General features: G+C 36.8%; 1 protein-coding gene across 1 annotated transcript in view; it reads left to right on the top strand.

The window, feature by feature from the left end:
• EIF4E3 (eukaryotic translation initiation factor 4E family member 3) overlaps positions 1 to 11,490 on the top strand; it is a 29,483-nt gene extending 17,993 nt beyond the window's left edge. Inside the window, exons 3-7 of the mRNA XM_026650247.2 lie at positions 1,298 to 1,392; positions 3,508 to 3,568; positions 5,495 to 5,561; positions 8,830 to 8,985; positions 10,039 to 11,490. Of these exons, the coding sequence (XP_026506032.1) occupies positions 1,298 to 1,392; positions 3,508 to 3,568; positions 5,495 to 5,561; positions 8,830 to 8,985; positions 10,039 to 10,085 (426 nt within the window). The 3' untranslated portion in view covers positions 10,086 to 11,490. The remainder of the gene's footprint in view (positions 1 to 1,297; positions 1,393 to 3,507; positions 3,569 to 5,494; positions 5,562 to 8,829; positions 8,986 to 10,038) is intronic.
• Positions 11,491 to 12,187: the final 697 nt, after the last annotated feature.

Here is a 12,187-nt window from a genome sequence, read left to right as displayed (position 1 = left end):
GCTAAATGGGATTACCCCTGCTCTTTTCCCACCCCATCCCCTCGATGGTAGCTTCCTCTCTTACCTGCAGCTGAGAAGTAGAGTCTGATGGTTCCCCTGCTACTTGGTCTGTTCAGAAATCCCCAAGCATTCATTGCCGTGGTATATCCTATTTTGTCGTAGGCAGTACTCTTTCTGCCTGATCTCAGACAAAATAAGTGGATCACCAACTAGGCATGATGCTCACAAGAGCTATAATGTAATCTTGTGATACACGATACCATGACAAGCAGTGTAATCTAAATCTCTAGACAGAAGAGCTAGAGGATTACTGTTTTATGGTATTGGACTAGTTTAGTAAATAGACAGAATAAGTGTTTATCTCTTTTTAAAAAGCATGTTAAGGAAGTTTTACTCAAACGCTTTGGATATATGTTCCATTGTAACTCAGATTTAGATGATAATATTTAATATACTTTCTTACACTCATTTATGCTTTAGTATCAAAGGCTCTGTTAGGGTAAAAAGGTGTCGGTTGGAGGCTGTGATACAGCACACATCTCTTCAGCACATACAGCATGCTACTAGGGGCTGGTCTACACTACAGCCGGGATCGATGCTCTGAGATTGATCCACTGTCCGTCGATTTAGCGGGTCTAGTGAAGACCCACCAAATCGACAGCAGGTCGCTCTCCAGTCGACCCTGTATTCTACTCCTGACGAGAAGAGTAAGGTAAGTCGACGGGAGAGTTTCTCCCGTCGACCTCCCGCGGTGTAGACCCCACAGTAGCTTGACCTAAGGTACGTCAACTCCAGCTATGTTATTCACGTAGCTACGTAGCTGGAGTTGCGTAGCGTAGGTCGACTTACTGCGGTAGTGTAGACATAGCCTCCGTTAAAATAGTAGATTTAAGAGCTGCTACTTCTATTCCAAATTCACGTATGAGGACACAGAATGTGGAGTATTCTGCACTTTGGGAACTTCATTACAGACCAGTTGTTTCCCTTCTCTCCACCTTCAGCTCTCATAGAAACATGCATTTGCTAAGCAACAGTGGCTTCCGAATAGGACACAACTTGTCGTCATAGTTTTAGTGGCTTGTAATTAAAATATTACCACTTCTGAATTATGTTCTCTTTAACAAAAAGCTGAAAGTGAAATTGTGACAAGAGCTTGAACTTTAAAGAGCTTAAATACATAACAAGGGTAAATTATAGTCTTCTATGAGAAAGATTCTTGATAATTTTATGACGTATAAGCCTGTATACAGTTCATTGTCATACGTGAATGATACTAGAACCTTTTTTCCCTTTTAAGATTTTCTGGAGTGTCTATAATAATATTCCTGCTGTGACAAATTTGCCTCTGAGATGTAGTTACCATTTAATGCGGGGAGAAAGACGGCCACTTTGGTAAGTATCTTATCACTGTAAGCTCCTGGGGCTAGGGACACTTATGTCATTGTAGAAATAATAAATAATGAGTGGAAGGAGGGAGCAAAGAGTTGCATGTCTGTACTGGACTGCCATTAATCAGCTTGACTTGGGATTCAAAAGTGACTTTCATATGTCACTAAAGATCTTGTTCAGTTTAAAAGCTAATTATCTTAAATCGAGCATTTATTGAAAATTAGCATGTGGAAATATGGGCTACAAATTAATTGTCCATATTTGATTATACATGTAAATAATAAGAAATCCTGAATTAAACATACATCCTGTTTAAAGTCAAGTGTTCTAAGAAAAAGCTGTATTTAAATTATTTTTAATTTACTGATTTTTCTTTTCTCTCCACACAAAATAGGGGGACATTAATACAAGTGACTAATATTCATTGTTAATATTCACTGTGCCAACTATGCTCCATCTATGCACAAACATACACATACCTAAAGACATACACACACATTCCTATAGGCTTAGATCAGAGAAGATTGACTATCAAGTTTTGTAACACTACATTGCAGCTCATTCCAATTTGATAGCTTATTGTTCGTAGAATGGAAACTCAAAACTATAAACCATCAATTTTTTCTTTATAAACTGAGTTTAATTTCTCTTCCCATTTATATAGTTCATGCACTTTTTAGTTAGATGGATTAGGAACCTTCTGAGTAGGCTTGCTACTTATTTGCATGGTTTCTTATTAGTTTGGCTTGTGATCGAATTACAATTCTTTACATATCAACAATAGACCATAAAATGTTTCACTGAATTTTGACAAACTACTGTAGGTTCAAGTGACTAGTGAGTAAGCACAAGAACTCCTTTTAAAAGATATTACTGCTGAACAGTGTAGGTTAAATTGGTTTTAAGTAAATGTCGACATTGGGATATGTGTACACTAGTCTTGATATCTTCACTGACAATGTCAAAGGATAAGCAAGAGAACTTTCTGTTTTTGTTCTTCTCTATTTTTAGTTTAGATTTGGTCAGTAATTTTGAGGTGGGTGCAGTTCAGAGACCTCTGAAGATGATGCAGGTCTATTTCAAAACTCCCTCTGTCAAAGAAATTCAGTGTACTGTATTTAAGGAAAGGAATGTGCAATGTTGATCTAATCACTAAGTCACTGTCGTCTTAGTAAGTATTAATAAATTATTGCACAGGAAAGAAGGGTCTTGTTGAGATCCTCAGATTAGTTAGGGTTTAAAGTGTGGTTTTTGCCTAATTATGGCCATGTTTTTGTAAATATCAATCTATTTTTATTGGTGTTTAAAAATGTGCTTTCCTTGATTTATGTCCTTCCCAAGCCTTCCCTCAAAACTCACCCCCATTGATGGAAGCTCATTTTGGCTGGGGAATCTTTAGAGGCTGCAAACAATTGTCAGCAGTTCAGACATTGTACATTGAACATATTAGTGTATACCTTTTTAAAAACTGGTTCTTACACTTTTTCTTTTGTGGAGCTGTGACTGAAAACACTAATTCAAGTTTATAAATTAGTTGCAACAGAATGAATTGGAAAAGGTTGTAACTAATAACTGTAGCATTATGAAGCATGTTTTAAAAGTGTTGTCAGCCCTAACTCCAGATCACTTGATTTTTTTTTTTTTGAAGGACAATTAATTTCCAGTGATCACAGAACTTAACTGAAATATGTACAAGCTACTGTGTTCACTAGCAAGAACCTGAGAAGAAATGAACTGCCGAAGGATGAGGTTACCACAATCGACCATGACATGTTTTGTGGTCATGTGCTCTCTAAGAATTTGCAGCCATTTCAAAGGTGCCCTGTGACCAGGGAAAATAGAATAATTTCCTAACAGACACAACGTAGGAGAGGGATTGGATGTCGACAGGTGTGCTTCACATGAACAATGAATGATTTCTCTCTGGTGTCAGAATTCCTAGCACAAGCCTTGTTACCTGGAATTAGTGCTCAAATTTCAAATGGGATTGTCCTGGAAAAATTAACCCCATAAATAAGTTTAAATTTGTATCATACTGTGAAAAGCACACTGTATGTACACTTTATCTACATGTGGATTTGAATGGTTTCTTTTCTTTGACCTATTTCTCACAACCAGGGAAGAGGAAAGCAACGCCAAAGGAGGTATATGGAAAATGAAGGTCCCTAAAGAAAGTACGGTATGTAATGTCAATTTCTATCTGGAAATGACTAGTCAGGGTTTCAGCTTAATCTCCATATATAAAATGATGACAATTTTCTTTATAAAAATTCCTTTTGTGGAGTTCTTAGTTTGGTTGTTGAACTGTGTTGAGTGATGCCAGTACACCATTATAAAGTCTAACACCTTTTATGTTAAGAAGGTGAGAAAATTTGTTAGTGTAGATAATTCAATACTTGATTTTTTGCTTATAACAATATTTGACAATATTTTATTAATTTAAATAAAAGCTATAGTTAGAGGTTTCATATAGCATCTCTGTTTGGCAGACATACTATTTGGTAATTTTTAACTTCCATCTCAAGACTTGATTTATTCACTTACCGATATGCAAGATAAAATGTAACAATCGTCATTATGATTGAAAGTTAATAGTTAATTATAGCTGGAGCAGCAAGGATTGCCCAGTCCTGCAAAACTGACACATGTGAGTAGCCCCAGTAGAACTACTTGTGCATAACAATACTCCTCTACCGATGTGTTTTAGGAGTAGGGCCTAAATAGTGAGGATCACACTGTGCCTATCTCTAGCCAGTCATGATCTTCACTGCCATAAGTACTAAAAGGTACTGCATAATAATATTAGTTTTTCAACACCCCAACTAATGTGCTTTTTATTCTCATAAGCCTGATCCTGCGAACATTTTTTACTGAAGGAAATGCTTCCTATGCACGAGACCATAGGACAACTCACAGTAGTGAGTTTATGCCTGGTGGCTTATGCTCTGTGCTGGTAATCGGTTTGCAGGTTACATATATGAATTGCTCCAGTGACAGAAAAAATACATCATGTCAAAGATTGTCAGATTGACATCTTCAGACTGCTTCTTGTTGCATGACCTCCAATTTATCTTTCCTTACTATAGATTGATACAGTACCTTGTATTGGCTGATAATGAACCAATGAAATGTTTTATGCTAATTCTTTGCATCTTCAAAGGTGGATAAAATGTTCAGAAACAAAGTGAAAGTTTTCTTGGCTCATTGTGTTTGTGCTTTGTGGTTTTAACTTTATTGTGTTTTAATTTCTTCCCATTTTTAATAGTACTAAAAAGCACAAACTAAATTGAAATAATAGCGAGGCCATGGTTTGCTTAAAAGCAGCATATGCAAAAGTCGTTATGGCTGTAAAGACAAAGATAGATGTTGCCATATGCTCCAGAAATATGATGATTTCCCTGTAAGCACACACCTTGGAGCATATTATTGAATTTATTAGCCCGGAGTTGCATATGATTTATCAGCAACTGGGTTCCAAGTTTTGAATGCTCTTTTGGCTTAGATAGTAACAAATGTCAAAAAGGAATAACAGTATCATCTGTCTAACATAGTCAAAGACAACTGTGTGATAGGTAGACTTTTTTCATTATTATTATTATAATTCTCTAGTTAGCATTTGAATTTGTTGAAAGAAACTTTTTTCATAGTCAAAGGAAAATCAGGACATGAGATTTAAATATAAATTCATCAATTTTTCTAGTACAGATTGGTTCTTTTCTTAAAATGAATAGTACGTATTTTTGATAGAAACAAGTGTTCACAAATGCAGTTTAATGGTCTTTTATCTTGCATAAGCAGGAGAAATACTTGAGAGAAATCTACTTTTGTACTTTACATTAATTAATCTATTTAGGTTGAGTCCCAGACACAAATTTAGAGAAGGTAAATTTATTTAAACATTTAATAGAAGAATGTCACATTATGCTACTTATTATAAGTGTTATAAAATTTTGCTCCAATTCTGTGGAAAGAAAGAATAATATAACATAAGATGCACTTGTAACACACAGCCTCAGAAACTGCACTCAAGACTGAGCAAGCAAACCTAACACGTACGCTGAAAGATCAATAACCTAGAATAATAACTGATTTTTTTTCCTGTTAGTCTGCAGTTTGGAAAGAGTTATTGCTGGCAACTATTGGGGAACAGTTTACAGATTGCTCTGCAGCAGGTAAAGAGATCATTTTCTTACAGTGCTTTCTTTTTATTTCTTTAGATTTATTTTAAGCCCCTGTCCCAAGCAGTAGGTTCTTGTTCAAAATATTAAAACATCCAACACTTAAAACTTTTGGCACAGCATACAGTAACTCCTCACTTAAAGTGGTCCCGGTTAACATTGTTTCATTGTTACGTTGCTGATCAATTAGGGAACATGCTCGTTTAAAGTTGTGCAATGCTCCCTTCTAACGTCATTTGGCAGCCTCCCCTAAGTTCCCTGTGCAGCAGCTGCCCAGCAGGCTAGCAGTTGCAGCTCTCCCTCCCTCCACTGCCATGTGCTGCTCCTGCCCTCTGCTTGGAGCTGCTGAGACTCCTGCTTGCTGTGCGGAGGGGAGGGAAGGAAGAGGAGGGCTAATGTCAGGGTGTCCCCCTGTCCCCTGCTCCTGCACCCCACTTACCCCATGTTCCATAGAGCAGGGAGGACACACGACAGAGGGAGCTTCCAGGCAGCTGCAGTCCGGTCTCAGTTTGCTGGTTTTTTTTCATAAGGCAGTGTATTTCTGACCCCACTCTTCATACTTAAAGGGGAAATGCGCCACACACACACACACACACACACACACACACACACACACACACACACACACACACACACACACACACACTGTGTGTCTCTGTCTGCCCTTCCTCCTTTCCTGCTGCCTTATACAGTAGAGTGTGAGAGTTAACCCTCGAGGGCTCACCCAGTTGCTAGTTCATCATTTAGCAGTAAGGCATTCCCGGGAAATATCCCACCCTCTGCCTCCTCCACCTCAACCAAGCTTCACAATGATCATCACTGTGTACCAATATTAAATTGTTTACTTAAAACTTATAGTGTGTGTGTGTGTGTGTATATATGTATTCTTTTGTCTGGTGAAAAAAATTTCCCTGGAACCTAACCCCCTCATTTACATTAATTCTTATGGGGAAATTGGATTTGCTTAACATCGTTTCGCTTGAAGTCACATTTTTCAGGAACATTAACTACAACGTTAAGTGAGGAGTTACTGTATAGGCATGCCTATTCTCCCTGTCATGAACACAGGTCAAAAAAGGACAGACAAGGTTTCCTGGCTAGCTATGTGGGACAGAGTTAGTTCTAGATCGGGGTTCTTAATGTTTTTCTTTCTGAGCCTGTCCCCTCCTCCTCTTCCCCCCCCCCCCCCCGCCTGTCCCCAACATGCTATAAAAATTCCAGGGCCCAACAGGCTCTGGGCTTCAGCCATGGTGGGGGTGGCATGGAGCTGAGGGTTCGGGACTTCTGTGGGGTACCGCTGGAGCTTGAGGAGGCTGCAATGCCCCCCCCCCCCCCCCCCCCACCGGGTAGGAACCCCCCCCCCATATATTTTTTCTCCGCCCCTCCAACGGCCCAGCTTGAATCCCTTGGGGACCGGCAAATGTTCTAGGTTTTAAACATCGGTGTATCAGCAGATGTTCTAATAGTTTAATACTAATGCCATGGTGCCAGGATTCTGGAAGTCTCAGCAGGCATCCATTTGCTTGTTATGGGGTGCTTTGTACCATTACTGCTGAGAATCCATCCTAGGCACTTTTATGGCCCACATTACTGTAGTATCTGTATGCCCCACAATCTTTAATATATTTATCCTTGCAACACCTTTGTGGGGTAAGGAAGTACTGTTTTCCCATTTAACAGATAAGGAATGGAGGCACAGAGAGGTTAAATGATTTGCCCAGGGTCACAAAGGAATTCTGTGGCAGAGCTGGGAATGAACTGGGCTCTCCTGAGTGCTAGGTTAGCACCCTAATCAGTGGAGCACCCTTTTTCTCATTTGATATCACTTGAATCAAACTAATTGTTAGTGTTAATTTTACACAAAATTTGTACTTGAAATATGTTGCCTGTTAAGTGGAACCACTAAATTCACTCAATAAATGATATTGTTCAGATGCAATAATTTAATGACCATATTTTCAGACTAAATCTAGTACCTAAAAATATACTTGAGATTGCATGCTTTGTTTGGGAATGGACTGCAGAGGGGTTGTGAGTGTAATCTTGCCTAAGACATATAATCACATTTTACATATTCCAGTCATCAAACACTGGTAGAGGTCTGTGTCTGTTTCAGAATATAAGGCTGAGTTACAGGAATTGTCCATAGTTACTGGAGAAGGCAAATGCTTGGCTAACTTGTCAGTCCATTGAGCTAGGAAATAAATGCTCAAAAATTGTTACTAAGCTAACTTTTCTGTTTGATCAAGGAATGATAAAAAGATATGTTTATAACTACATTTATATGTCCTAAACACAAACATCTGGTTAGACATATGTTTATTTAATGCCCTGAATATTACATTTTGAAGTAGTTCCATTTCTGATTTATCGTTCAGTAGAAAAGAACTTGGTTTCTTAACTCCATAACGCAGTTCAGCAAAGACCTTTCAAACAGGGAATTTCTCTCCAGCCTGATCAGTACAGTAGAGCAGAAAAGTAGTATTTGCCCTCTCTTTTTTGTGTGTTTGGCTTGGTTGTTGTCTTGGATTTTTTCCAGCAAGGGTTTGTTGAGCTAGCATCACAGATAATATACTTCTCTGGCTGCTTGCACAACTTTCAGCATTATAGGAAACAGAATAAAGGTGACCCACATCCTTCCACAGTAAGAAACTTTTTTAAATCTGTGTCTGTTCAGTCTTATGCATAGTTAAGCTGACATCAGGAAGTGAAAAAGCATGTATGCCATTTACACGTAATTCTCTGTGCAGAATTCTGTCCCAATCTCAGTAATTCAGCAGTAGAGAACAGAGTTCTGAATACTGGTAGCAGCTGTGTGAAACTGACCATAGACTTGTTAATTTCATTCTGCTGCTGCTTGGGAAAACTGTGTGGCAGCCCTATTGAAGCTTACATTCTGGAAACTTTACTGTCTCAGTCTCCATCACACTTTGAAAAATAAAGTTTCCCACATCATGATGACAGAGTTTTCAGTCCCTCAGCATAAGTTCCTTATATTACTGCAACACAGAATTAAAGCCATATCTATAGATTGTTTATGAACTGCACCATTTCACTGTGAGGTACTATTTACAATAACTGCTGCAAGTAAGCATACATATGGTTTCTACACTGGTATTCTAGACTGCTCTTTTTCATTTCTTCATTTCATGTTTGATTTTTTTTGTAAAAAATGTTCCTCCATAGCATAACTAGCCAGTATAGACTCTTCTCCCTTTTTAAAAAACTGATGATTTTTTTCAACACTTCTTCCTCTATACAGATGACGAAGTAATAGGAGTTAGTGTCAGTGTTCGTGACCGTGAAGATGTTGTTCAAGTTTGGAATGTGAATGCATCTTTGGCAAGTGAAGCAACAGTTTTAGAAAAGATCTATGAACTTCTGCCACACACCTCCTTTAAAGCAGTGTTTTATAAGCGTAAGTATCTTGTCAATTTATTTCCTCATAGCAGGATTTCCAGGTTTTGTTAGCGAAAGTGATCATAGATGAGATGTATGCTATAGGATAACCTTGTTAAGTGACTGACTGAATTGTTAGCATTCCGAAATTTAGTATCTCTTGTTGCATGAGGATTTTTACTTTCTAATTATTGGAGCTTTTTTTCCCTCTGTACAAAATAGTGAGGATGACTTTCATGGTTAAGATTTACAAGGGTTTTTTTTTTTTTTTTTTTTTTTTTTTTTATTTTTAAAAAAATTTGTGTTTATTTTTTTTTTTATTATTTTTAAGGTTTTTTTTTTTTTTTTTTGTCTGCAAATGAAATAATAAAAAAATGCCACATAACCCTCAAGGTTGTGAGTTATTGTTAAGTAATATATTTATTGGTATTGTTGTAGCAACTACGGTCAGGATGGGGGGGCATTCTGCTAAGCTCTATATAAACACACTAGTAAAATGGTTGTTTTTTCTCTTGTCCTCCCTTACCACTCACCCTTATTATTGTCTTCTCTTGTTGTTCTCATCTTAATTTAAACTGTAAGCTCTTCCAGGTAAGGACTCTGGGTGAAATTCTTGCCTTTGTTGAAGTCAGAGTGCTATTTTGCTAATTCATGGTGCTGGACTGGGAAGGAGAAGAGAATGGGGGGAATCTCTCCAGGGGTCTGATCCAAAGCCCAAAGAAGTCAATGGGAGTTTTGGATCAAGCTGCAGCACAAAAAAACTGAAATTTACTTAGGACCCGATATAGCAACTCACATCCATATGAGTAAGGGTTGCAGGGTCAGGCTCGTAAGTACAGTCATGTTAGATCTTGCATTATGCCTTAAGTGTATAGGCATTTGTAACAAAAAGCTTAATCCCTTAATTGAAAAAGACTATTTCTTACTAACAGTAAAAGCAACAGTAGGAATACTTTTTAATCCATTAAAATATACCTCAGTCCCCAAATCTCCATCCCTTAGCATCTTTTTATTTAGTACTTGTTCATATAGTCAATATAAAACTTGAGTTTTTCCTTTTTCCCCCCCTTAGCTCACAGAGAGCATCATGCTTTTGAAGGTGGACGTAGAAGACATTAACTGCACCCTGTAAAAAACTCATACTTTGTAGTCTGAGTTTGTGAAGTGGTCTAAGCAGGGAGATGGAGGGGCAGAAGCCTTGCAGAAGCACCACATCTGCTGGTCATTTTCAGTTTGTTTCTAATGCTTTCAAATTGGGCCATTATTACTCAAAATGAGGAAAATGGTTGCCTTGATTACTAAACATGGTGCTCCTTCCTTTTTTGGCTTTGTACATTCTCAGTTTAGTTTCCTTGTTGGAAAAAAAATATTTGGCCACTTGTTTTTCTTTCATTCAGACTGTATTTGTATTTCTGTTTTGTTACATTTAGTAGACTTCCCTTTCTTTTGAAGTAGTTGTACTGTACTTAGTAAAATGCAAATATGCACAAACATGATATGCTGCTTTTTCTAGATTTGCTGTACATAGAAGAATCCTGGCTTGGTCAAACATGTGTTTTCAATATCTGTTTTGAAACATTCCTATCATGTTAAGATTTACTCACTGTCTTTGTCCCGAGAGAGAGAAATTGCACTGCGTTATTCTAATATCAAGTCATGTGGTCTTGCACTGATAATAGCACACATACTGTAAAAATAAATAATAATCACTGAATGAGATCCTGCAAACAAAGAACACATTTGTATTGGGACTGTCTTAAATTCTGTGAGTTGTTGTTAACCAGTGTTCAATTTAAGCTATCTCAAAACAACACATTCAGCCTAGAATGAGAGATCTTTCAATAGGAAACCCTTCACCTCATATTTTAGAGGAGACGATATTGAAATAGTTTTGTATGCTTTCTTATGAAGTTTTTCGGTGCACTCACTAAAAAAAAAGTTTCACAAGTCAATTCTAACACATTTTACTAAATAGATCCTTTTGTTACCGTGCTTTGATCATATTTGGCCTCTCTCTGCACCCATAAAAGTCAGTACCAAAACTCCTGTTGGCTTCAGTGCAAACAGATAACCCCCACTGTATTTAGTTTCAAGCTATGGTGGCACCTTAAGTGAGGTTGTTTTTAATTTAGAAAAATGAAGTTGATTAACATTTTACAGCATGAATGTGAATATTTACAATGTTTAACTCCAAGTGTGTTTTTGTCTATATTAATTATTGGAGGTTTCAGTATGTTTTATTATAGTACCAAAGATTTATTGAGTTAGTTCTTTTTACTAAAGGAAGCTACAAAGTAGAAATGAATGTATACTCCACTGAGTATTACTGGATTGGTGTGTTTGTTTGGAAATTGTTCAGATTGCACTGATTTCCACATATTTAGTATATTAAGAGGCAACCATTGGAATTAATTACATTTATAAATAAAAATTCCCGTTGAATTTTTTTACAACTTCATCTGTATTTATGAATTATAATTGTGCAGTTAATGAGGATTATTAATTAAACAAAATTTTTCTAAAATCAAATGACTCGCTTCAATAATTGCTTTCTAAGATTCTGTTACCAGAACTGCTTTCTTAAACTAGATATGTTTGGATGAAAATTCATCTCCAAGAAACTATACATCTAATCCTGAACATACATCGAAATATTTATTTTTAAAAATTCAAATATATTTTTTTTGTTAAAGTATGAAGCAAGGGCATGTTTGATTAATCTTTATCAGAACTGTCTCTTGTATATTTTCAGTAGTAAATTTGATTTAGAATTTTTTTATTTTTATTTTTAAAGACTTTTATTTCTTTATATGTCGTATTAAACTTTGCATGTAGTTTGATGTTCTGAAATAAAAGCGGAGAGACTATATGTTCATCTTAATGACTTGATATTTTACCGTTCGCATTGTTTCAGTGTCTCCGAATATGAAATGTACTAGTTACTGTTGTTTGTCTAAATGAGCGTTAACACCTGTGCTATTCTAAAATCTAGTTAGAAATTGCAAGGATTTCCTTCCATTAAGTTGAATTAGGAACATATCCTCTCTTGGTTACCCCATATCTGTCTGAAATCTTTAAATTTGTTTCAGAAATTTTAAAATTCAATATTTAACTTACAATAGACTTCAAACTAAAGAAGCTGTTTAAATTATTTCTAAGCTTTCTTGATAACACAGTAGCTTTAAAGAAGAGACCGTGGGGAGCCAGGAGCCTCCAGGCAG

This window comes from Terrapene carolina, unplaced genomic scaffold (assembly GCF_002925995.2).
Source record: "Terrapene carolina triunguis isolate 2854851 unplaced genomic scaffold, T_m_triunguis-2.0 Scaffold89, whole genome shotgun sequence".
Classification (NCBI taxonomy): Eukaryota; Metazoa; Chordata; order Testudines; family Emydidae; genus Terrapene; species Terrapene triunguis.
The sequence above is the reverse complement of the archived record's forward strand: the minus strand, read 5'-3'. Positions and strand labels throughout refer to the sequence as shown.